The sequence below is a fragment of the Pristiophorus japonicus genome, chromosome 9 (genome assembly GCF_044704955.1).
Source record: "Pristiophorus japonicus isolate sPriJap1 chromosome 9, sPriJap1.hap1, whole genome shotgun sequence".
Taxonomy (NCBI): domain Eukaryota; kingdom Metazoa; phylum Chordata; class Chondrichthyes; family Pristiophoridae; genus Pristiophorus; species Pristiophorus japonicus.
This window is the reverse complement of record NC_091985.1, coordinates 57,658,747-57,686,431: the sequence shown is the minus strand read 5'-3', so window position 1 is coordinate 57,686,431 and position 27,685 is coordinate 57,658,747. Positions and strand designations below refer to the sequence as shown.

The following is a 27,685-nucleotide window of genomic DNA, read 5'->3' as shown; positions in this document are numbered from 1 at the left end:
GCCGTTTTTAAAGATTAGGTTGATACATTGCTAAGATTACAATGCCACTAGTTTCTGTGCCACTAGAAGAAATTTTGTAACATTAAGAGCAAACCATGATAAAGATGTTTAGGCCACAGTGAAAGTTGTTAAACAAAACAACAACTTGCAATTATCTAGCACCTCGAACATAGGAAACCGGGAGCCAATGTAGGTCAGCCAGCACAGGGGCGATGGGTGAGCAGGACTTGGTGCGAGTTAGGACAAGAGCAGCCGAGTTTTGGATTACGTCTAGTTTATGTGGGTAGAATGTGGGAGGCCAGCTAGGAGTTTATTGGAATAGTCAAGTCTAGAGGTAATGGATGAGGGCTTCAGCAGCAGATGAACTGAGGCAAGGGCAGAGACTGGCAATGTTACGGAGGTGGAAATAGATGGTCTTAGTGATAGTGTGGATATGTGGTCGAAAGCTCATTTCAGGGTAAAATATAACACCAAGGTTGCAAACCGTCTGGTTAAGCCTCAGACAGAAATTGGGGAGAGGGATGGAGTCAGTGGCTAAGGAACAGAGTTTGTGGCGGTGACTGAAAACAATGGCTACGGTCTTCCCAATATTCAATTGGAGAAAATTTCTGTTCATCCAGAACTGGATGTCGGACATGCAGTCTGTGAATTTAGAAACCGTGGAGAGGTTGGGAGAAGTGGAAGTGAGGTAGAGCTGGGTGTCATCAGCGTACATGTGGAAACTGACGTTGTGTTTTCAGATGATGTCACCAATGGGCAACATGTAGATGAGAAATAGGAGGGAGCCAAGGATAGATTCTTGGGGGACACCTGAGGTAACGATGCAAGGGCAGGAAGAGAAGCTGTTGCAGGTAATTCTCTGGCTACGGTTAGATAGATAAGAATGGAACCAGGCGAGTGCAGTCCCACCCAGCTAGACGATGGAGGAGAGACGATGGAGAAGGATAGAGTAGTCAAACATGCCAAAGGCTGCAGACGTCAAGAAGGATGAGGAGAGATAGTTTGCCTTTGTCACAGTCACAAAGGACGTCATTTGTGACTTTGATGAGAGCCAATTCAGTACTGTGGCAGGCGTGGAAACCGGATTGGAGGGATTTAAACATGGAGTTGCGGGAAAGATGGGCACGGATTTGGGAAATGACAACACGTTCAAGGAGTTTGGAGAGCAAATGGAGGTTAGAGATGGTGCAGTAGTTTTCAAGGATGGAGGGGTCGAGGGTTGCTTTTTGAGGAGAGGGTTGATGACGACAGATTGAGGTAATAGAGGACAGTACCCGAGGAGAGAGAACCGTTAACAATGTCAGCTAACATGGGAGCCAGAAAAAGAAGTTGGGTGGTCAGCAGTTTGGTGGGAATAGGGTCAAGGGAGCAGGAATTGGGTTTCATGGACAGGATGAGCTCGACGAGGTCACGAGGGGAGATTGGAGAGAAACTGGAGAAAGATGTGAGGTCAAGGCTAGGGCAGAAGTGATCCTTAGAGGAAGTTTGGCCTGGTGGGCTAGGCAAAGGGAGGGAAGTGGCAGCCAAACGGATGGCAAAGAGACAAAGAAGCCCATGAGCTGCTCATACTTCTTGTGATGAGGGTGGAGACTGGGCAGTGAGGTTAAAAAAGACGGTTAGCAGTGGAGAATGGAAACCGGGGTTTATCTTTACATTCCAAAATGATTCTGGAATTTTGTCAGAGGGCAGCAGGACCCAATAGTGCTTTACGTGGTCCAGCCAGATCTGGCGGTGAATGGCTAAACCACTATATCCATTCATGTCTGCGTCCCTTGCACTTAAGGGAGCGAAGATCAGGGCTGTACCAGGGGGAACGGCCAGGGTGAGAGAGTAATTGTTTTAACAGGGACTCGGGCATCATATGTGGCTATGATCGAGCAGATCAGTAGCTGCAGAAATGTCATGGTGAATGGAAGGCCAAAGGCTGGACAGATGGGAGTTCATAAGTGCAATTATAAGAGAGTCAGGAGAGAGCTTTTTCCAGGGGCGGACACAGAAGGAGGTAAGGTTGGGCGGGGGGGAGTGGAAGGGGGATGTGGATAGGGAGCGATACGAGGAAGTGGTCGGAGAGGTCCTTATCTGCAATTGACACGATGGAAGTAGTGAGGCCAAGAGAGATGGCAAGGTCGAGGGGGTGGCCATGAATATGGGTTGAGGAGTTTACATGGAGGAAGAGATTAAGGGAGGATAGTGTATATGCAGACTATGGATGTACTCTCTGTGTAGTCACTGTGTGGTTGCATAAGATGGAGACTTGTTTACCTAATGTACCATCAATGAGGTTTATACTGTGCATATATATATGCTGGCACCACTAGAGGGTGCAACTGGTGGAGACCGGGGGTTTCCTGCCCTGGTGGCAGGGTCCGGTATAAAAGGCGGCACCCCATGCTTGTGCTTCACTCTGGAGTTTGGAATAAAGGACCTAAGGGCCCAACTGATGACTTGCATCAATTTTTTGGGAGTAAGTTGTTTTTTCTGGCGTAAGTTAAAAAATGCCATTTTCCCCCCAAAATTTGCTCCAGATTAATTTAGTTAGGTACGATTATTTTTAGATCAGTTTTTTTTTCAAAAGGGGGCATCCCCAGACACTTATGCCAGTTTTGGCCATTTACGCCACTGACCATGACTGAACCATGAATGCAATCTACCCAATCCTGGCACACGACCGCAAAACATAACGAATGTAAGTCACTGAGCCAAGGTGTCACAGTACAAACTGTAAAAATGTTTCTTCTTCCTTTCTTTCTACTTGCACTGTGTCTGATCCTGCATCTTAAAAACTTACTCCAAATCAACTTAGGTTAGCGTATGTGGCCAGCTCTGAAAAACCTTGCGGACAGTGAAGAAAAAGCAGTGCATATTCGGCAGACATTAGGGCAGGGATAGGGAAGGGAAGGGAACTGGAGAGGACCTCAACAAGCACCAAACATTGCAAGGAAAAGCTCAAACAATTAAAATACCAATAAAAATGAAGTAATTCCTTCCGCAATGTCACCGGTGGGGGGGGGAGGGGGGCGGCGGAGGGGGTGGGCACGCTACGCAGAGCGACCGGAGTAATGCGAGCTGCTGGCCATGATGTCACCGGGGGTGGGGAGTGGGGAGTGGGGGTGGGGGGGCGGGTAGCCAGAGAGAGAGAGAGAGAGAGAGATGCTGGTATACACAACACTCTTTCTCCCCTCCCCCCCACCAAAACACTCTTTCTCTCCCCCCCCACCAAAACTCTCCTCCTCCCCCCCCCAATACATTCTTTTTCTCCCACCCCCCCCCCCCCCCAAAAAAACTCTCCTCCTCCCCCACCCCCAATCAAAATTCTCAAACACAACCAATAAATAAAAAATAAAACTGAAGTCCTACCTCACCCGGGAACTCAGCCGGCCGGTGCGGGAGGCCACTCGGCCGGGGATAGGGTGCGGCGAGATTGGGGCATCCCTTCGGCCGGGGATAGGAGCTGCAAGCATCGGGTCCTGCTCACAGCCCAAAGGACACGCTGGGAGGGCAAGGGGCATTTGCGCAGACCTCACTGCGCATGCGCGCAGGTCCCGGCAATGTTTTCGGCGTTGGCCTGTTGCTCCGCCCCCCACTTCAGAATGCACGCCACGCCGGGACTCCGGGAACTCGGAAGAGTGGCCAGGATGGGGCCCCTTTTTACGGGCGCCGTTTCCAGCACGCAAAGTCAGCGCACTTAAGACAGAGGCAGAGGGAGGAAAGTAGTGAAGAAATATCGGTAATGAAATATTTTTGATACTTGGGTGGGCAGTCGAGAATGAGAATTTGAAATGAGAGGTGAGAGGGGTGGAATCTTAGGTTCTTGAGAAGTAGCGGCAGGGATTGTGGATTCATTGGTTGTAATTTACCAAAATTCATAGAAACATAGAAACATAGAAAATAGGTGCAGGAGTAGGCCATTCGGCCCTTCTAGCCTGCACCGCCATTCAATGAGTTCATGGCTGAACATGCAACTTCAGTACCCCATTCCTGCTTTCTCGCCATACCCCTTGATCCCCCTAGTAGTAAGGACTTCATCTAACTCCTTTTTGAATATACTTAGTGAATTAGCCTCAACAACTTTCTGTGGTAGAGAATTCCACAGGTTCACCACTCTCTGGGTGAAGAAGTTTCTCCTCATCTCGGTCCTAAATGGCTTACCCCTTATCCTTAGGCTGTGACCCCTGGTTCTGGACTTCCCCAACATTGGGAACATTCTTCTTGCATCTAACCTGTCTAAACCCATCAGAATTTTAAACGTTTCTATGAGGTCCCCTCTCATTCTTCTGAACTCCAGTGAATACAAGCCCAGTTGATCCAGTCTTTCTTGATCGGTCAGTCCCGGCATCCCGAAATCAGTCTGGTGAATCTTCGCTGCACTCCCTCAATAGCAAGGTCTCAGGTTAGGAGACCAAAACTGTACACAATACTCCAGGTGTGGCCTCACCAAGGCCCTGTACAACTGTAGCAACACCTCCCTGCCCCTGTACTCAAATCCCCTCGCTATGAAGGCCAACATGCCATTTGCTTTCCTAACCGCCTGCTGTACCTGCATGCCAACCTTCAATGACTGATGTACCATGACACCCAGGTCTCGTTGCACCTCCCCTTTTCCTAATCTGTCACCATTCACATAATAGTCTGTCTCTCTGTTTTTACCACCAAATTGGATAACCTCACATTTATCCACATTATACTTCATCTGCCATGCATTTGCCCACTCACCTAACCTATCCAAGTCGCTCTGCAGCCTCATAGCATCCTCCTCGCAGCTCACACTGCCACCCAACTTAGTGTCATCCGCAAATTTAATCCCCTCGTCTAAATCATTAATGTACAGTGTAAACAACTGGGGCCCCAGCACAGAACCTTGCGGTACCTCACTAGTCACTTCCTGCCATTCTGAAAAGTACCCATTTACTCCTACTCTTTGCTTCCTGTCTGACAACCAGTTCTCAATCCATGTCAGCACACTACCCCCAATCCCATGTGCTTTAACTTTGCACATTAATCTCTTGTGTGGGACCTTGTCGAAAACCTTCTGAAAGTCCAAATATACCACATCAACTGATTCTCCCTTGTCCACTCTACTGGAAGCATCCTCAAAAAATTCCAGAAGATTTGTCAAGCATGATTTCCCTTTCACAAATCCATGCTGACTTGGACGTATATCATGTCACCTCTTTCCAAATGCGCTGCTATGACATCCTTAATAATTGATTCCATCATTTTACCCACTACCGATGTCAGGCTGACCGGTCAATAATTCCCTGTTTTCTCTCTCCCTCCTTTTTTAAAAAGTGGGGTTACATTAGCTACCCTCCACTCCATAGGAACTGAGCCAGAGTCAATGGAATGTTGGAAAATGACTGTCAATGCATCCGCTATTTCCAAGGCCACCTCCTTAAGTACTCTGGGATGCAGTCCACCAGGCCCTGGGGATTTATCAGCCTTCAATCCCATCAATTTCCCCAACACAATTTCCCGGCTAATAAGGATTTCCCTCAGTTCCTCCTCCTTACTAGACCCTCTGACCCCTTTTATATCCGGAAGGTTGTTTGTGTCCTCCTTAGTGAATACCGAACCAAAGTACTTGTTCAATTGGTCTGCCATTTCTTTGTTCCCCGTTATGACTTCCACTGATTCTGACTGCAGGGGACCTATGTTTGTCTTTACTAACCTTTTTCTCTTTACATATCTATAGAAACTTTTGCAATCCGTCTTAATGTTCCCTGCAAGCTTCTTCTCGTACTCTATTTCCCCTGCCCTAATCAAACCCTTTGTCCTCCTCTGCTGAGTTCTAAATTTCTCCCAGTCCCCGGGTTCGCTGCTATTTCTAGCCAATTTGTATGCCATTTCCTTGGCTTTAATACTATCCCTGATTTCCCTTGATAGCCATGGTTGAGCCACCTTCCCTTTTTTATTTTTACGCCAGACAGGAATGTACAATTGTTGTCGTTCATCCATGCGATCTCTAAATGTCTGCCATTGCCCATCCACAGTCAACCCCTCAAGTATCATTCGCCAATCTATCCTAGCTAATACATGCCTCATACCTTCAAAGTTACCCTTCTTTAAGTTCTGGACCATGGTCTCTGAATTAACTGTTTCATTCTCCATCCTAATGTAGAATTCCACCATATTATGGTCACTCTTCCCCAAGGGGCCTCGCACAACGAGATTGCTAATTAATCCTCTCTCATTACACAACACCCAGTCTAAAATGGCCTCTCCCCTAGTTGGTTCCTCGACATATTGGTCAAGAAAACCATCCCTTATGCACTCCAGGAAATCCTCCTCCACCGTATTGCTTCCAGTTTGGTTAGCCCAATCTATGTGCATATTAAAGTCACCCATTATAACTGCGGCACCTTTATTGCATGCACCCCTAATTTCCTGTTTGATGCCCTCCCCAACATCACTACTACTGTTTGGAGGTCTGTACACAACTCCCACTAACCTTTTTTGCCCTTTGGTGTTCTGCAGCTCTACCCATATAGATTCCACATCATCCAAGCTAATGTCCTTCCTAACTATTGCATTAATCTCCTCCTTAACCAGCAATGCTACCCCACCTCCTTTTCCTTTTATTCTATCCTTCCTGAATGTTGAATGCCCCTGGATGTTGAGTTCCCAGCCCTGATCATCCTGGAGCCACGTCTCTGTAATCCCAATCACATCATATTTGTTAACATCTATTTGCACAGTTAATTCATCCACCTTATTACGGATACTCCTTGCATTAAGACACAAAGCTTTCAGGCTTGTTTTTTTAACACCCTTTGTCCTTTTAGAATTTTGCTGTACAGTGGCCCTTTTTGTTCTTTGCCTTGGGTTTCTCTGCCTCCACTTTTTCTCATCTCCTTTCTGTCTTTTGCTTTTGTCTCCTTTTTGTTTCCCTCTGTCTCCCTGCATTGGTTCCCATTCCCCTGCCATATTAGTTTAACTCCACCCCAACAGCACAAGCAAACACTCCCCCTACGACATTGCTTGGATTCTGGGGAGGTCCCAGCAGATTGGAAAACTGCAAATGTAACACCCCTATTCAAAAAAGGAGGCAGACAAAAAGCAGGAAACTATCGACCAGTTAGCCTAACATCTGTGGTTGGGAAAATGTTGGAGTCCATTCTTAAAGAAGCAGTAGCAGGACATTTGGAAAAGCAAAATTCGGTCAGGCAGAGTCAGCATGGATGAAGGGGAAGTCATGTTTGACAAATTTGCTGGAGTTCTTTCAGGATGTAACAAACAGGGTGCATAAAGGGGAACCAGTGAATGTGGTGTCTTTGGACTTCCAGAAGGCATTTGACAAGGTGCCACATAAAATGTTACTGCACAAGATAAAAGTTCACGGAGTTGGGGGTAATATATTAGCATGGATAGAAGATTGGCTGAAAAACAGAAAACAGAGAGTCGGGATAAATGGTTCATTCTCTGGTTGGCAATCAGTAACGAGTGGGGTGCCGCAGGGATCAGTGCTGGGATCCCAACTATTTACAATCTATATTAACGACTTGGAAGAGGGGACTGAGTGTAAAGTAGCCAAGTTTGGTGACGATACAAAGATGGGAGGAAGGGTAATGTGTGAGGTGGTCATAAAGAGGCTGCAGGAGGACATAGACAGGCTAAGTGAGTGGCAAGAATTTGGCAGATGGAGTATAATGTTGTAAAATGTGAGGTCATGCACTTTGGCAGAAAAAATCAAAGAGCAAGTTATTATTTAAATGGAGAAAGATTGCAAAGTGCTGCAGTGCAGCGGGGCCTGGGGGTATTTGTGCAGGAAACACAAAAGGATAGTATGCAGGTACAGCAAGTGATCAGGAAGGCCAATGGAATCTTGGCCTTTATTCCAAAGGGGATGGAGTATAAAAGCAGGGAAGTCTTGTTACAGCTGTGCAGTGTATTGGTGAGGCCACACCTGGAATACTTCGTGCAGTTTTGGTTTCCATATTTACGAAAGGATATACTTGCTTTGGAGGCAGTTCAGAGAAGGTTCACTAGGTTGATTCCGGAGATGAGGGGGTTGACTTATAAGGAATGGTTGAGTAGGTTGGGCCTCTACTCATTGGAATTCAGAAGAATGAGAGGTGATCTTATCGAAACGTGTAAGATTATAAGGGGCTTGACAAGATGGATGCAGAGAGGATGTTTCCACTGATGGGAAAGACTAGAACTAGAGCGCATGATCTTAGGATAAGGGGCCGCCCATTTAGAACTGAGATGAGGAGAACTTTCTTCTCTCAGAGGGTTGTGAATCTGTGGAATTCGCTGCCTCAGAGAGTTGTGGAAGCTGGGACATTATAAAAATTTAAGACAGAAATAGAAAGTTTCTTAAACGATAAGGGGATAAGGGGTTATGGGAAGCGGGCAGGGAAGTGGAGCTGAGTCCATGATCAGATCAGCCATGATCTTATTGAATGGCAGAGAAGGCTCGAGGGGCCTTATGGCCTACACCTGCTCTTATTTCTTATGTAATAGGGTGAGAAAGTACCGGAGGAGTAGGGGGACAGACCAAGGTGTGATTTGGTGATGAGAGCCACACTGCCACCACGGCGGTCTGAGCGGGACAAGTGATGGACGGTATAGCCAGGCACGGAAGCTTCATTTCAGGGTAAGGTGTCATTGACCCTCAATCACGTTTCCGTCAGGGCCATGATGTCGATGCCTAATTCACGATAAACTCATGGATGGCAAGGGCCTTGTTCGAAAGCGAACTGACATTCTGGAGGGAGATGGGGAGAGCATCGGTGATGGCTGTCCCACTGCCAGTGTCCACAGGGTCAGCACTGGGGGGAAGGAGGGATGAGTTAGACAGGGAGGAGATGAGCAACAATAGCCCACAGTGGGCGGGAAGGTCAACAAGAGAGTAGGATGGGACAGTTGGGTTTGCTGCTCATAAGGAGGCAGCGACGAGTGCCTCAATGGGCCCTTTGTAGAAGGGCTATAAGTTTTTTTTAAGCTGGAGTGAATGAGCTGATAGGTTAAATGGCGCCCCTCAACTGTGACTTTGACATCCATCCTGCAAGTGCCCTCAGATCTGAGGATGACTAAGTAAAGTGTTGTAAATGAACTGGGGTAACAATGGAGGCAGTCAACCTCTTTCCTGATACAAGGTTAATATCAAGGTTTATAAATAAATGATATCACTGTGTCAGTAGAATTAAAACAAAATACACACACTGATTCCACCTTGGCCATAGCTAGCTATAGTCACCTGCTGCTCTCTTCCACTGGTAATTTATCAAGGGCTGGAAAACACCCCCTCCTTAGAATTTATTAGTCAAAAAAAGAGTATGAAATAGGTCACCAATATTTCTGTTTCAAAGTTCATTATATATTGATATTTATTATTTCCAGTCAGGTGTATTTTTCTTACTTACAACGCTGGAAATTATAGAAACACGCCTCATACTGAAACAAAGATGTCAAGACAGGAATCCTGCAGTAAAACGTCACAGTGATCGACTAACGTTTCCAATGTATTTCTCTTCCAGCTTATTATTGGCCTTTTTTATTATCCTCCTCTTCCCTTTCGTATCCTATTCACCTTGAAGCAGTTCAATAATTTGCAGGAGCTCCCAGTGTTGCGGAGCCTGATCTGTTTATGTTCCAAATGGATTCAGCAACATTACCAACAGCAAAAAAGCAACTATACATGTGTAATCTTGCGCTGATTGTTGAAAATTGGCAATAGCAGCTCTCGCCATTTCTCCAGCAGGTGGGGTAAAACAAAAAAGAGAGACATGCATTTATATAGTGCCTTTCACAGCCTCAGGACATCCCAAAACCCTTTACAGCCAATTACATACATTTGAAGAGTAGTCACTGTAATGTAGGAAACGCCGTAGCCAATTTGAGCACAGCAAGCTCCCATAAACAGCAACACGATAATAATCAGATAATCAGTTTTTAGTGATGTTGGTTCAAGGATAAATATAGGCCAGGATACCAGAAGAACTCCTCTGCTCCTCTTCAAATAGTGTTGTGTTGTGGGATCTTTTATGTCAGCCTGAGAGGACAGACAGAGTCTCGGTTTAACGTGTCATCCAAAAGATGGAAGCCCCGACAGTGCAGCATTCCCTCAGCACTGCGCTGGAGTGTCAGTTTAGAGTTTGTGCTCAAGACTCCTGAGTGGAGGCACGAGCACTCAATCCAAGTTGGCCAGTGGCACCAGCAATAGCATTCATTTATATTGACTGCCCATTTCCACAAAAACCCAAGAAAAATTTCTCCTAATGTGGGTCTCCAGTCCTCTTGAGGCAGCACTGCAACTTCATTGTATTTCCTTGATAATACTGTCAGCAAAGTAAGAGCAAATAGACAACCACACTGAAATGGCCCCTTCCACCCATATCTTCGGCCTTTCCCATCTTGGGCCAATGCTGGTCTTAAACCCTTCACTGGGAAGTTTGTGGAAGATATTGAGCCCCTCACTGGGAAGTTGGTTAAGACCTGAACAATGCACTCCCTTATTTCGCTTTCCATCCTGGTGGAAACATCATCTCACATTAACCCCTCGCCCCAGTCTGATGTAGATCAGGAATTTGCCACATGGAGAACTGCTGAGGCAAACCCATGTCCTATCGATCAGTGACACAGTATATGTCCTTGAATTGTATGGGGGGGAAAGCAAGGATGAATTGGGTGGGGGGGGAGCAGGTGGGATAGTTGCCCGGGGTCCAAGTCTAGATTGGGGCCCATACAGGATCAAATTAAGGGTAAGGGTAAACAGTATTGACATGTGACGTAACAAGAGCGGAGTGAAGCCGCGAGGGCTCAGGCACATATTATTCTCGACTTGATAAACTCTAGATGCCCTTTTTCTAGATGCATTCTACACACAAATCGAGAGCGTAAAAAAGGAAAGAGCACCAGCTACGCAAGGAGCAAACGAGACGAGAAGTAGCTAAACTGCTTAAACTAGATAATCTTTTCCAACTAAAAACTCAAGATCATAAAGATGAAGGTCAAGACGACGCTGTGCAGTCAACTTCAACAATGAAACCACTAGTGACACCGGACCCGGAGTTGGCCGAGTTGGAGCTCCAAGTCCAAATAGTTGAAGAAGATGAAAACCAACTGGTGCATACTGAGCTGAAAGAGGCGCAACTTACAAGTGACATTGGGCTGTGGGGAGACAATATCTCAGTTTTGGCTACCTTTTGCAATCCAATGGCTTTGCAAGACATGCAAAGCCATCGGATTGCAAAAGGTAGCCGAAACTGCGATAAAGACTTCCAAAACTCCGGAGTGATTCATGCCAAGGAAGGATGTTCAAAGTCCTTCTTCACACATGTGCACCCATTGACAGGGGGATGTGTGGATTGAACGTGGCTCTGTTATTCACTTTCAAATGGTAGAACATACTGCTTTGCTTGCAAGGTCACAGCATGAACAAATAACCACTTCACTCATGGGTTTAATGACTGGAAGCATGAAGATGAGAGGATTTCATCTCACGAAAACAGCCACCAGCATAGAGAAGCCATAGTAGTAATGTGCACTAGACAAGCAGGCACTGGTTGTGTGGATGGTCATATTGTCTTCCAGTTTGAAAATGAACGGCAGTACTGGATCAAGGTGCTAGAGCAGGCTCTCTGTATGATAACGTTTCTCTGTGAACAAGGTCTTCCATTGCGAGGCAGAGACAAAATTGTTGGGTCTCCAAGTAGTGGTAATTATTTGGGTGTTGTGGAGGTTCTCGCAAACTATGATGCATTTCTTGCGGTTCGCCAACAAAGGCAAGGGGCATACTTCATACTTCATACTTGTCTTCCACCACTTGTGAAGAACTGATTAGTCTGATAGGTGGCAAAGTACTATTATCCAGGAATTGAAATCAGCAAAGTTCTATTCAATATCTGTTGATTCAACGCCAGATGTCACACACTCAGATCTGCTGACATTTGTCATCCGCTATGTTCTACCGACTGGTCCTGAGGAAAGGTTCCTATAGTTCTTGCCAATAATCGGTCATATTGGATAAGAAATAGCAGAAATAATACTCGCCTTTTTGGATGGGAACGGGATCGACATGGAAAACTGTCGTGGACAATCTTATGATAATGCTTCAAATATGAATGGGAAATACATTGGTGTCCAAGCTATCATCAAAGAGCAATGCCCATATGCAATGTTTATACCATGCGCAATGCACTCACTCAACCTTGGAGGGGAAAACAGTGCCGAATGCAGCCCAGTGATCGTCATATTTTTTGTCATTGTACAAAAGTTGTACACTTTTCTCTCTGCATCAACGTATCGCTGGTGACTGCTTTATGAAAAACTAAAGCCTTTAGCACTGTCTGTTCTCAAACAGCTTCCTGCTACTCGATGGTCAGCAAGGTGTGAAGCAGTGTCAGCCCTGCTCAAAGGTTACACTCCCATATGCGAAATGTTGGAATCCTTGGCAACTGACGTGGAACAGAAAGTTGAATGCCAAAATGAAGCTCAGTTGATCCTTGACAAACTGGGTGAACTGGATTCAGCTATTCTCATTGTTATTTGGAACACAGTCTTGAAGCACTATCACCTGACCAATCTCTCACTTCAAGAGACCGGTTTGAATCTGAATATCACTCGAGTCCCTTGTCGATTTTGTCTTGATCCAGCGGACAGAGTTTGAGGACTTCGAAGACCTAGGGATTAAACTGTGTGGCCACAACGAGGACAATTCAGCTCAGAGGCGGGTCTGGTTACGCAACCACCGCTGTGACGATGGAGATGCTGAAAACACTGTGCTGTCACCCAAGGAGAAATTCAAAAGTGTTCCTTGTCATCATTGATCAACCTTGAAACGCCGCCTTGCAGCATACAACTGTAAGTTTGGATTCCTGTCCAAGCTAGCCGCTCTTTTAACTCATGAGATCAAGCAAGCCGCAACAAATCTTGGCCGCTCCTACCCCAAAGATCTGGAACCTATGATTGAAAGTGAAATTATCCAGTTTTCCAATTTGGTGGCATCCTCAACAAAGCTTCAAGTCTCAATTTGTGTCAAACAAACTAAGTCAGCAGAGCTGAGAATGTACCAATTCCTCCATGCACACTCCCTCACCCAAACCTTTTCTAACATTAAAATAGCTCTTCGGATATATCTGTCGACGATGGTATCAAATTGCAGTGGTGAGCGGTCCTTCTCAAAACTAAAACGCATGAAGGATGAGGTCAGGAACCGAATGGGACAAGATCGACTTAATAGTCTTTCAATCATAAGCATCGAGAGCAAAGTACTGAGAGGACTTGATTTCTCGAAAATCATTGACGAGTTTAGCTGACAAAAATCTAGGAAAAGACCAAAGTAATGTTATACTGGTAGTTGCCTCTGTGGAGAAAATGGAATGCAAATGACAAATGATGGACTTGCAAAAAAATTGCGCTGTCTTGTTCTAAATTGTTGTCATTGTCGATTTAGTTTCAAGATGGAAGGATTTTTTTTATTAAAGTGTTGTTGTTTACTGTTTCTATAGGGTTTCATCAAGGCATCAAGGTTTGATTGTTTGGAAACACAATAAAATATTAAATGAGTGTCGTCATAGTATCAATGAGAACATAACCTGAGATGTAGACCTAACATGACATTGACCTGGTGCATACTCAATATTAGGTCCTTCATTGAACTTTTTGATGTGGAAGCAAGTCATCCTCAATTCGAGGGACTACCTATGATGATGATGATGATGACTCAGTATAGTGCACTGTGACTTAGCTCACTAATGTCATTTATTGCAGGATGTGAATGGGAGTAAGGGGCCCATGGCCGGAATACTGCCCAAGGCCCGCAGCACCCTTGATCTGTCCCTGGCGGGATGGGTGTGCACGAGCGGGCGTCACAACCAGGCAGGTCAGAGATGTGGTGGCCCGGCCAATCTTAATGGCTGGGCCTCTTTTAAATAAAACTTCTCGGACACCCACCCAACACCTGGCCAGTGGCCGGGAGCGGGAATGTGGCCACAGGAGGGGAGAGCTGGGGACCCGCGGGAACGGACCTGCCAGTCAGTGGGCTGGGGATTCCCTCAACAATCGCATTAAGAACCGGGGAGGACCAGGGATTCCCTTTGCACAATCGGGTGGAGACTGGGGCTGGGGAAACATAGAAATATAGAAACATAGAAAATAGGTGCAGGAGTAGGCTATTCGGCCCTTCGAGCCTGCACCACCATTCAATATGATCATGGCTGATCATGCACCTTCAGTACCCCATTCCTGCTTTCTCTCCATACCCCTTGATCCCTTTAGCTGTAAGGGCCACATCTAACTCCCTTTTGAATATATCTAACGAACTGGCCTCAACAACTTTCTGTGGTCGAGAATTCCACAGGTTCACAATTCTCTGGGTGAAGAAGTTTCTCCTCATCTCGGTCAAAATGGCTTACCCCTTACCTTATCCTTAGACTGTGACCCCTGGTTCTGGACTTCCCCAACATCGGGAACATTCTTTCTGCATCTAACCTGTCCAATCCTGTCAGAATTTTATATGTTTCTATGAGATCCCCTCTCATTCTTCTAAATTCCAGTGAATATAAGCCTTGTCGATCCAATCTTTTTTCATATATCAGTCCTGCCATCCCGGGAATCAGTCTGGTGAACCTTCACTGCAAGAATGTCCTTCCTCAGATTAGGCGACCAAAACTGTACACAATATTCAAGGTGTGGCCTCACCAAGGCCCTGGACAACTGCAGTAAGACCTCCCTGCTTCTGTACTCAAATCCCCTCGCTATGAAGGCCAACATGCCATTTGCCTTCTTCACCGCCTGCTGTACTTGCACGCCAGCTTTCAATGACTGATGTACCGTGACACCCAGGTCTCGCTGCACCTCCCCTTTTCCTAATCTGCCGCCATTCAGATAATATTCTTCCTTCCTGTTTTTGCCACCAAAGTAGATAACCTCACATTTATCCACATTATACTGCATCTGCCTTGCATTTGCCCACTCACCTAACCTGTCCAATTCACCCTGCAGCCTCCTAGCATCCTCCTCACAGATTGCACTGCCACCCAGCTTAGTGTCATCTGCAAACTTGGAGATATTACATTTAATTCCTTCGTCTAAATCATTAATGTATATTGTAAATAGCTGGGGTCCCAGCACTGAACCTTATGGTACCCCACTAGTCACTGTCTGCCATTCTGAAAAGGACCCGTTTATTCCTACTCTTTACTTCCTGTCTGCCAACCAGTTCTCTATCCACGTCAATACATTACCCCTAATACCACATGCTTTAATTTTGCACACTGATCTCTTGTGTGGGACCTTGTCAAAAGCCTTTTGAAAGTCCAAATATACCACATCCACTGCTTCTCCTTTGTCCACTCTACTAGTTACATCCTCAAAAAATTCTCGAAGATTTGTCAAGCATGATTCCCTTTTCATAAATCTATGCTGACTTGGACCAATCCTGTCACTGCTTTCCAAAGGCGCTGCTATTACATCTTTAATAATTGATCCCAACATTTTCCCCACTACCGATATCAGGCTAACCAGTCTATAATTCCCTGTTTTCTCTCTACCTCCTTTTTTTTTTAAAAGTGGGGTTACATTAGCTACCCTCCAGTCCATAGGAACTGATCCAGAGTCTATAGAATGTTGGAAAATGACCACCAATGCATCCACTATTTCTAAGGCCACTTCCTTAAGTACTCTGGGATGCAGACTATCGGGCCCTGGGGATTTATCGGCCTTCAATCCCATCAATTTCCCTAATACAATTTCCTGACAGGCCCAAGGACTCCTCAAGGGGCCTGGAGGGAACTCTCCTGCTCCTCATGACCCACCAGGAGCTCACCGGATCACCCTGCTCTTCCCGCCATGGTTCTGCTGTTGGGACTCCTGCCTTGACGTCACTATTACATCGTGGCTCCAATGGCATCATCGGGCCGAGACTTCTGCATCTTAAGTAGTCCCCAGCCTGCTTTTAGCGGGAGCCTGGTCGAGGGCCTGACTTGCCGCCGTTAATATTACGCCAACCGGGAATGCAGCGGGTCGGAGGTGGGATTTCAAATTTCAAGATTTCAGCCCCTTGCCCGACCCTTTCCTTCCCATTGGGAGGTGGTGGGGGGGGGAGGGGGGGGGAGGGGGAGTTAAAATCAAAACTTATATCTCTGTTTAACATCTATCTTCAAATGATCCTTTAACAGTTATTAGTTGAAACTTATCTCTTACAAAGCAGCATACAAAGTTGAACATAACACTGAAAGCTGCAGGCATTTCTGTGGCAGTACTGCTTAGTTTAATAGTATAACACTCACCATTCTGTTAAAATCAGATTACTGAACAATATGATATCCAGAACCTTACAGGCTGTGATATCTTTGTTGCTGAAGTTTGAACTCTAATGTTACATGTAAGCAAGGTAAGGGTGACTATTATAAAAAAAAAAGATTTTGCTCAGAAATACTTCATTGTACTCCTTTTACAGGATCATTAGAGTATGCACAACACAGCACTGGGTCAGGTCTGACTGGTGCTAATAAATGGCACAGAGTTAGTTAGATATAGGTCAGAGATGCCAAGTACAGCATTGATGGAGTGTTACATTGCAAATATAGTAAGGGATGAAGTGTAAAGAAACGTGAGAATGAGGGTGAAAGAGACTGAGGCCTAGAAATTCGATCACGCCCATGTGAAATGGACCGTGTGAAATTCACGCCGGGAGGTCATTATCGTTATACAGGCATGCAGCCAACGCTACCCGTGCTGTTTATTTGCTGCACACGTGTTGGGGGGGGGGAGGGGCGGGAGTTGGTATAGGGGTGGGGATGAGGGGGGGGGAGTGGAAAATCTGGCATCACTGATGCCACTTATAAACAGCCAGCACCTTTTAAAGGGGAGGTGCACTGTGGCTACAGGCAGCAGGAAGCATTCTCTAAGGACAAAAATGGCTGCAAGAGTTAGAGATAGCACAGCCAGATTGTCTGATGGAGCTTTGGAATCCCTTGTGCAAATGGTTGAAAGGCGGTGGGAGGAATAACCTGGACTGCCCCTTCCCCTGCAGCGGGTAGAAAGCCCTCCAGACAACACCTCCAATGTCAGTGGGAAGAGGTGGCTGAAGCGATGAATGCAAGGAGGACCTGGCTACAATACTGAAAACAGTTTAATGACCTTACCACAGTTGTCAGGATAAGAAGCCTAGCTCTCAACTCAAGCACACCGACACCTTGTGCAGCCCCACTACTCACAACACTCCTCTCCCCTTCCCTTCACTCACATACAATCACTGCACCACATTAAACTCCACTTTGCTCTCCTCCTCCTCACACACTCTGTGCCTCTTACTCTCAGCGCTACTGGAACACTCACTTGCTGCAGCTCACAGCTCACAAACAGCCACACTATTCAACCCAGACAGGTACATTCTCAAAACAGCTCACAAGGCTACGACTAACAGGACAAGGTGGCACAGAATCAGATCAGCCATGATCTTATTGAATGGCGCAGCAGGCTCGAGGGACCAAATGGCTGACTCCTGCTCCTATTGCTTATGTTCCTAGGTAGAACACAAGACAGAGAGGTGGAGTCCAGAGGAAGCCAAGGCCGCCTACCATTGTTCCATCTAAGCTGCATTGCTGCATGACCCGCACAAACGGGAAAGGCCCCGCGCAGGACGCTCACCAGCTTCGCCATTGTGAATAGTGCGCATGCGTGGAAATTTAAAGGGACCACTCACTAAAAGAAACAGGCCGTGCAGAACAAAACGCAACTCATAGGGAACATTGCCACCTGTACAGTCTTTCCCACTGGAGCAGCAGATCCTCAACCTGATGGGCAGGGGGCAAGTCAAGGCCATGGTGAGTGCAAATGCTGGATGAAACGTGTCCTCTTTTTCCCATCTAACTTCTATCTTGCCCCATGCACGCTGCAAGACAAACTGTAGCTGCTTTCAGCAGCCAGTCATCTTTCTCTGCTCTCCCTTTGCGCTAAATGCTAACCCCTTGTCCCTCTCTTTCCTTTCAGGTGAAGAAAATGTTGAGACTCCCATGGTACTTCAGGGAGGGGAGGGCAGCCTTCCTAAAGTCACACCGTCATGCTGAGGAGGGTCATTATCCATGGTAAAAAAAAGAGATACACCTTCTCACAAGCTATTTGCTCACTTAGCTATCCTTGAGCACAAGTAGAGCAGAACTCCAGAGGATGAAGACATCATGCTTATTTCCAGTAAATTTGGCCTTGACATGAAGAATTCTTTGTATCTGGTCACACATTGGGTGGAGACAGAGAGGAAGACACAAGAGGGACGAAGGGTGAGGTGGAGAGAGACAAAAAGACAGTTTTTAACTCAGGGCGGGAATCGGTGTCCAGGATCTTTGTTGCCGACAGCTTTCGCTGACTGTTCCAGATTATGCTGGCCTTAGTGGTTAAAATGATGTGCGAGTCCCGATGACATCATCAAGACGCAACTCTGCCATTTAAATCAGGCGACCTCCCCGTGACTGAATATAGGCAAGTAAAGAAAAGTGTGGGTGAGGGGATCAGGAGCATATGGGGAAGGGAGCCCGAATCCTGTCACCACCATAACTCTCTGCTGACACCGTTCCCTAAAGGGTAAGCCAAAAGGCAATAGAGAACGAGATAAATACAAAGGGAACAGGAGGTATGGGTAAAAAAAACATACAGGAAAAAAGGGATGAGGGAAACAGGAAATATAGCACAAGGGGAACAGTGGGTGAGGGAGACAGAGAGAAAAAGGGAATGTGAAATCCAAGAGGGTTTGAAGGGTTGAGAGGCAGAGACAGTAATACAAGGAGAATGGAAGATAAAAGAGACAGAAAGAAGAAGCACCAGGGACTGGGTAGTAATAGATAATCTGAGAAAAAGGAAAGCAGAGGATGAGAGATTAATACAAAATGAAGAGAGTCAGAAAATAAAACACAATGGGAATCGAGTGCAAGAGAGGAAGAAATATGATGGGAATGTAGAGTCAGAGAAGGATAGGCTGAGCTAAACACTAGTGATTCAGGAAGGGAGGAAACAAGAGCTTGAAAGTAAGAAAGAAATGGTTTTCAATATCAGAAGCCGTCATTTTAAATCAACTATTGCATAATTTGTAGAAATAGTGCAGATATTTCAGTTTAGAATTTGTTAACAAACGTATATCAAATATAAAAGAACTTAACCAGGTTAAGTCTAAATCGAGGCATGATCCTTTCAGAGTGGCCCACAGCCTGAGATATTTCATCCACATGTTCTCTGCTGGAATCTTACTTTCTCTCCACAGTGGGGTAGACACTGGCATGCGGAAAAAGCATGAGGCTCAGCAGCTTGTTAGTGGAAGGATTAGGGGTTAGGTCGGGTGGAATATCTAGATGACTAATTGCAATGCTGCAGGAGGGGATGGGTGCATTCACATGGATTTCGATCATTGTGGAAATATGACTTTTACTTCACAGTGTACACACGCTTCAGAAGAATTTGTTTGAATAAATTCTTAATGGGCTGTTATGCGTGATAGAACTAATAATGAAACTAGAAGATGTGACGATAACTGTTCACACAATATTCCTATTCATAATTGCATAATGGGTTTCTGTTTGCAGTCTCAAATATCAGATTATTGAGGCTAAAAAATGAAAAAACGGTAACTTAATTTTTACTGCAACAGGCGTGAGCATTAACTGGGCATATGCAATGATGCCCAGCTTGTAAGATGTTATTTCTATTCTGCTTTGGGTTGTGACACAACACTGGCCCAAATTTTGCTGCCAAAGTAACGACGAGATTAATGAGCCCACTGTTATTAATGTATAAGTTGGTGAGGAAGAGATACTCCGTGAATTGTGATTCGCCACAAGTTGCTGGACAATTTTCACCATTCTGCAGTTTGCGAAAACAGGAGTTCGCCTTTAACCTCCCCATGAGTTTCAAGAAATTGCTGCGTTTGCATATTAATTGCCAAATAAACTCGCCGCAGAAGGTTAGGGCTAGTACTTAACAGCATAAGTACCTTCTTAATGAGGTTCCTTCAATGCCACTCAACCTCACCGACCCAGAAAGGAAACAATTTAGATTTGCAGAGCAAAAAGATTGGAGCTGAACGGTGAGGGGAAAAGTCGAACTAACGGGACACGACACGAGATGCCCCATTCCAGCAAAATCTGGGCCAATGTGAAAGCCAGATGTAAATAAGATTCAAATGAGGGAAGTGAAATTTTTTGTAGCTGTGTTGTAGTAGGTGCATCTTAGAAGGGTGACCATTACATTACCCCTTTTCCTACTTGCGCATATTAATCCGGACATTTTCCTTCCTGTTGCGGTGCAGGTCGGAAGCTCATTGGAGCGACATTTAAATCGTCATTCCCACAGGTCTACATTTTGCAACTCTTTTCACTCAGCACCTCCCTGCTTCCCTAATTCAATTTGGCCCTGAATTTCTGAGGTCCCGACTCGATCGCCACCAATGCAGCAAAGCAGGACTTCCTGCTGCATGCAGCAGAGGATGTTATGCTCCTGTGAAGCGCCTTGAGACATTTCAATACGTTCAAGGTGCTATTATAAATACAAGCTGCCATTGTTGTTGATGTTGACCCTGTCCCAAATCCCTGGGACAGGTTCATTTAAATAAGCAGGGAAGGTGGCCCACATCTGTGGAGGCACTGCAGAGGTACCTGCCCAACAAAATGCCTGGAAATCGGAACGACACTGTGCCACTCTGATTTCAGGAGCCAGAGCACCTTTGCGGTCTGAAGAGAAAATTTTGGGAAAAAATGGTCTCTTCCTTGCAGAAAACTGTTGACGACGTTAGATCATCGATTCACTCTGGGATCAACTATAATTTGTCCTGGAGGTGTGTGACTTCCGCTTGGCCGAATATGGGCGTGGTGTGCAGCATTCCTGAAGTACCCCAGCAGCACTCCAGACATGCCCTCAATGTCTTGCATAGACATAGAAACATAGTAACATAGAAATTTACAGTGCAGAAGGAGGCCATTCCGGCCCATCGTGTCCGCGCCAGCCGACAAAAAGGCACATGGCCCTTGGTCAGCGGCCCTAAAGATTACATATAAACCTATGAACAATGATGGAAAGGCAAAGAGCACCCAGCCCAACCAATGCGCCTTACCACAACTGTGACACCCCTTGTACTAAAACATTCTACACTCCACCCCAACCGGAGCCATGTGATCTCCTGGGAGAGGCAAAAACCAGATAAAAACTCAGGCCAATTTTGGGTGAAAAAAATCTGGGAAAATTCCTCTCCGACCCATCCAGGCGATCGAAACTAGTCCAGGAGATCACCCTGGCCGTATTCTATTCCCTGCAGTACTTACCATTATATCTGCTCCGTCCAACAAAACGTCATCCAGTCTAATCCCAATTACCAGCTCTAGGTCCGTAACCCTGCAGGTTACTGCACTTTAAGTGCCCATCCAACCATCTCTTAAAAGTGGTGAGGGTATCTGCATCCACCACTCTTCCAGGCAGTGAGTTCCAGATCCCCACAACACTCTGCGTAAAGAAGCCTCCCCTCAAATCCCCTGTAAACCTTCCACCAACCACCTTAAAACTATGCCCCCTCATAATAGACCCCTCCACCAATGGAAATAGACCCTTACTATCCACTATGTCTAGGCCCCTCAATATTTTGTACACCTCGATGAGGTCTTCTCTCAACCTCGTCTGTTCCAATGAGAACAAACCCAGCCTATCCAATCTGTCCTCATAACTAAGATTCTCCATTCCAGGCAGCATCCTAGTAAATCTCCTCTGCACCCTCTCTAGTGCAATCATGTCCTTCCTATAATACGGCGATCAGAACTGCACGCAATACTCCAGCTGTGCCCTAATCAAAGTACTATACAATTTACCTACTTGCTCTTATATTCTATGCCTCGGTCATTAAAGGCTAGCATTCCAAATGCCTTCTTAACCACCTTATCCACCTGGCCTGCTACTTTCAGGGATCTGTGGACAAGCACTCCAAGGTCCCTTTATTCAGCTACACTACTAAGTGGCCTACCACTTAATGTGTATACCCTTTCCTTATTATCCCTCCCAAAGTGCATCACCTCACACTTCTCTGAATTAAATTCCATTTGCCACTGCTCTGCCCACCTGAGCAGTAGATTGATATCCTCCTGCAGCCCTTGACTTTCCTCTTCATTATCAACCACACAGCCAATTTTAGTGTCGTCTGCAAACTTCTTAATCATACTCCCTATATTCAAATCCAAATCGTTGATATATACCACAAAAAGCAAGGGTCCCAGTACTGAGCCCTGCGGAACACCACTGGAAACATCCTTCCAGTCACAAAAGCATCCATCAATCATTATTCTTTCCTTCCGACCTCCAAGCCAATTTTGGATCCAACTTGACACTTTGCTCTGTATCCCATGGGTTTTAACCTTCACGACCAGTCTACCATGTGGGACCTTATCAAAAGCTTTGCTAAAGTCCATATACACTACATCGTACACACTACCTTCATCGACCCTCTTGGTTACCTCCTCAAAAAATTCAATCAGTTTAGTCAAACACGATCTTCCCTTAACAAATTGGTGCTGACTGTCCCTAATTAATCCTTGCTTTTCCAAATGCAGATTTATCCTGTCTTTCAGGATTTTTTCCAATAATTTTCCCACCACTGAGGTTAGGCTGACAGGCCTGTAATTACTCGGCCTATCCCTTTCTCCCTTCTTAAACAAGGATACTATATTAGCAGTCCTCCAATCCTCCGGCACCATGCCCAGATCCAAAGAGGACTGGCAAATGATGGTCAAGGCCTCTGGTATTTCCTCTTTTACTTCGCTCAACAGCCTGGGATGCATTTCATCCGGGCTTGGGGACTTATCTACTTTCAAAGCTGCTAAACCTCTCTCGCTATATTTATTTCATCCAGAATATCACACTCCTCCTCGATAGCAGTATCTGCATTGCCCCTTTCCTTTGTGAAAACATGTGGGGAGCAGGCGGATGACCCTCCTGCCCTCACCCCCACCTCCAACTTGTGTCTCACAATGCACAGGGCATAAAACCCAATGGATCTAGGTTCCCCCAAATTTCCACCTCCTCAACAAACAAACCACTTTGTACCCTACACCCCCAGGAATTTCAGCACCCTTGTCTTTAAAAGCACCTAAACTTCCAACTACAGATTTCAAATTGAGTTTAAACTCCAGTTTGCAGAACCTGTACGTAGTGAGTTTTGGAGGACACAATTAAAATTCTTAAAACAGCTTTCTCAGTGTATTCTTACAATGATGTCATAGGCAAGCTGCATCATTGCTATGAATTCCACAGAGTTGTTAGACCTGCACACATTATATAGCCTTGCATAGTGCAGAATGTCAGTGTTGCAAAGAGCATCTCAGTACCGTGTCAACACAAAGGCTGTTTCACATGTATCAGGTTCCTGAAAACCACATGACTGACAGGAGTCACACCCCACTGCATGTAAACCACCACTCAATAGACCTCATGCGTGGCAAAGCAAATACAATGATTGATCTGTCCAGTCACTGTTACGTGCAGAAAACCTTTCTGTACATTGAAAACTTCTCAGAAGAGTTATTAATTTTGGTAAAAGCTGCATTTTCCCTGGGTAAACGTTGCACAGTGACTCATGCATAGACATGTGGTGGGAACACATAAAGCATACACAGTACAGGGCCAGTTTCCTCTGATAGAGTTGTCGAGTGAGAGGAAGGACTTTTCCATTTTATCATGAAATATTTTAATGCCAGTTATTGTTTTTAAGTCTGAATTGAAAGGAAGAACATTTATTGCTAACGAACTGGATAAAGAACTAAATTTTAAAATAGAGGCCTCTATTGTTCGAAGATTGTTTGAATATTTAGATGGGATGGATATAGAATAACAAACAACTTGCGATGAGGGACAAACCAGTTATGCAAATGGCTTATTCTAACTACTTTTCTCTTCTTGTTATCACATACACTGTAGCTGTAAGAAGCACAAGTTAACTTTAGAAAAATTCACAGCAAAATAGAAAACAAAGTCTTTAGTGGTGCACAGCTGCGCTACACAGACCAGGAAGGTTCCTAATTCAATCTAACTTTGTAGTAAGATGATCGATCTCAACTATCGCAGCAATCGAGCTGCTATGGTGACCCCCTGTAGTCAGAATAGGGAAGGGAGAAAGTCAACCAGGATTCCCGATTCCTGATTGCTGACCAGTTACCCCTGCTGAAAGTTGCACATATGTGAGCATTGGGTGAGGACAGGATTGGCTTGATTGTGATGCCCTTCAATGTAATTAGCTGGCCAATAGTAAGTGGCCTCGAAATTCGGTAACCTCCGTTTTTGCACGCCTTAGCCACAAAGTGCTAACAGCCTGCGCTCAAGTGTGGAGGTCGGAGGAACGTCGGATTTTGAAGCTCCAATTTCCAGCAAATGATTGGGTTGCATAGGAGGAGGAACGGGTGGGCCTCAGAGGGCTGTCGGGGGCTCGGGTAAGAAGATCGAAGGAGGGACTACAGTACTGTTTGGGGATTGGTATTGGTGTTAGCGAGGGTGGGTGGGTCTAGGAGGACGGAGCCGGGTTCGGAGGTAGATCGGAGGGTCTGCAGTATTGTTGGGGGGATCAGCATTGCTGACGTGAGGGGAGCGCTAGGAGGTCGGGGCCAAGTCGGAGGAAGATCGGGGGGGCCTGTGGTATTGTTGGGTGGTCGGCAGTGATGTTGGGGAGGACTAGGAGATCGAAGGCGGGAGTGAGGTCAGAGATCTCGGGGCCGGGAACAGCGGTGATAAAGGTAAGTATTTACCTTTTTTTAGTACCATGCTGTTTAGTGTTGATTTTTCCAGAGGCAATCGGCATGGGTGCTGGCTGCTTCAGACACAAATCAAATTTGCAAGAGAGAACAGAAGCAGGCGTCATGCCCTTTATTTGAATATGTTAATGGCCCAACGTCTGCTTCAGACGTGAGTAAAAGACACCTCTTGTTTGGCCCTATCAAAACGGCATCCGGTGAGGCCCACACCAGAATTATGCGCGCACAGTGCGGACACCATTTTGGACTCAAAACGGCACCCGTATAATCGGGCACTATGGAGCTGAATTTCTCGGCTAGTGTCTGGGCTCACACATAAAGAATTGCCATTAGGGTGAGGTACCATAGGGCAATTAGTATCTGTGGAACCAACAAGAGAAGTGGAAAGAAAATGGAAATTTTGAAAAACGGGAAAATGAACTGTTATGAATGTACTGGTTATGATTTAGGCACGTTAGCAGAACCATAAGACGGAATTATCAGTGATACATTAACGATCCAAGTTTTTGTGGAGGAGATTATTAACATTTGATGTTGTAATGATATTTTGTAGCTGCCAAAGTCGACCACAACTTCCGACTGAACAAAACAATCTGAGATAAAGGCCCCCAGCCCGAGATAATGGGCATTGTAGAGAACTAGCACATTATCCTTCCAGCTCTGGAATCTGGTCTTGATTCCAGCTCAGACTGATGGATTGAAAGTCTCCTTTCTCTGCTGGCTGTAAGGATTCTGTTTGAAATGAGTTTCAACAATCTCACCCAATTTATATTGGGCATATGTTCATGCTTTGAATTTGCCTATAATTCAGCATCGCTCAGAGAGATCACAATATGGCCAGCTTTGGAAGTGGTACATTTTGGACCGTTGCAGCAAGGGATGTTATTCTAAGCCTGAGGCTGGGCATAAGATGCATTCTTGGAGAGAGTACAGGAAGCCCTTGCCCATGCCTGGGAATGATTGCTCTGTGCATTGGGTAGCAAATCTGGAAAAGCATTCCATTTTCCAACACTGATTCATCATACAAACCGTGAACATTCTCCTCTGCAGTCACAGACATGCTGTCAGGGAGGAGACTAGTGTCAATGAGAAATGAGCAAACATGATGAAAGAAAGAAATACTTGGATTTATATAGCGTCTTTCATGACCACCAGAAGTCTCAAAACGCTTTACAACCAATGAAGTATTTTTGGAGTGTAGTCACTGTTGTAATGTGGGAAACGCGGCAGCCAATTTGCACACAGCAAGCTCCCACAAACAACAATGTGACAATGACCAAATAATCTGCTTTTGTTATGTTGATTGAGAGATAAATATTGGCCAGGACACCAGGGATAACTCCCCTGCTTTTCTACGAAATAGTGCCATGGGATATTGTAGATCCATCTGAGAAAGCAGACGGAGCCTCAATTTGACATTGTCATGTATATAACCACAATATAACACCACTGTATTACTGTATACACTCAACCTAGATGCACACCTTGACCACAAGGGGTGAACTTGTGGGAGACACTCCTTACCTGATCACACAGGTATAAAAATGGAGGTCCCACGCAGGGTCATCGTCTTTGGAGTCCTGTGAATAAAGAGTTAAGGTCACAGAGTGACCTTGTCCCCAGAATGTGCCTCGTGTGGTTTCATATTGTAGAGTAAGGACCTTACATTGGCGACAAGAAACAGGAATTCACGACTCACGAGAATGGCCATCGGTAGCACAGAGGAACGGTACTGTGTTGGGGAAGACTGGGACGATTTTGTCGAGAGGCTTCAGCAAAGCTTCGTTACGAAAGAATGGCTGGGGGATGCAGCAGCCGACAAGCGAAGGGCTCATCTTTTGACCAGCTGCAGACCAAAGACTTACGCGCTCATGAAGGACTTACTAGCACCCGAAAAGCCGGCGGACAAAACCTTTGAAGAACTTAGCAAATTGATCGGGGAGCACCTCAAACCGGCGAGTAGCATACATATGGCCCGACACAGATTCTACACCCACCGACGTCGTGAAGGACAGAGCATACCGGACTTCATAGCAGACCTCTGGCATTTGGCCAGCCTCTGTAAGTTCACAGATGCCTGCAGGGGGGAGATGCTAAGGGACTTCTTTATCGAGGGCATCGGTCATGCGGGAATTTTCCGCAAATTAATTGAGACCAAGGATTTGACCTTGGAATCGGCGGCGTTGATGGCTCAAACTTTCATGGCGGGGGAAGAAGAGACGAAAATAATATACGCGCGCAATTCTGCCTCTAACGCGCCGATGGTTCAGGGAGTCAACATCATCAATGCGACTCAGAGCCCCGCAGGCAGGCAGGGGCAGTCCGACACTCCCCAGGCAGCAATAGACCCCAGAGTAGGATTTCAACAGAAACAATGGCAGGCTGAACGGACATTCACGCCATCACAGTGGACAATGCGACCCGGGATGGGGCCATTGACACCCACTAATAGGGTACTTAAGAGCAGTCAAAGGGACAGTCAGCGCGGAATGCCTGGCCATAGTCCCTTTGTTCCCGACAATGGAAACTATAACTCATGCTGGAGATGTGGGGGAAAACACTCAGCTAGATCTTGCAGATTTCAACAGTTTGTCTGGAGGAACTGAAATCTCAGTGGCTCGAATGTGCAAGAAGTCTGCAACCAGACTAATATATGAGGCGGATGGACCAGAAGAGGGTTCTTTGAGGCAGGATGACTTTTGGGGCAAATCGATGGACGCCGAGGCTCAGCGGGTCCATGTGGCGAATATTCACAGTTCATACACCAAAATGCCACCAATGATGATGAGGGTTTTATTAAACGGTATCCCAGTATGCATGGAGCTGGACACTGGGGCCAGCCAGTCACTCATGGGCATTCAGCAATTTGAGAAGCTATGGCCACTTAAAGCCAGTAGACCCAAATTAGCACGTATTGAGACACAATTACGGACTTACACTAAAGAAATCATTCCGGTGCTAGGCAGTGCAATGCT

At 45.8% G+C, this 27,685-nt stretch overlaps 1 protein-coding gene across 1 annotated transcript in view; it reads left to right on the top strand.

The window, feature by feature from the left end:
- The first annotated feature begins 1,118 nt into the window (after positions 1-1,118).
- The window catches only part of LOC139273893 (uncharacterized), a 92,024-nt gene continuing 65,457 nt past the window's right edge, over positions 1,119-27,685 (top strand). Inside the window, exons 1-4 of the mRNA XM_070890968.1 lie at positions 1,119-1,175; positions 12,597-12,722; positions 13,714-13,825; positions 17,938-17,963. Of these exons, the coding sequence (XP_070747069.1) occupies positions 1,119-1,175; positions 12,597-12,722; positions 13,714-13,825; positions 17,938-17,963 (321 nt within the window). The remainder of the gene's footprint in view (positions 1,176-12,596; positions 12,723-13,713; positions 13,826-17,937; positions 17,964-27,685) is intronic.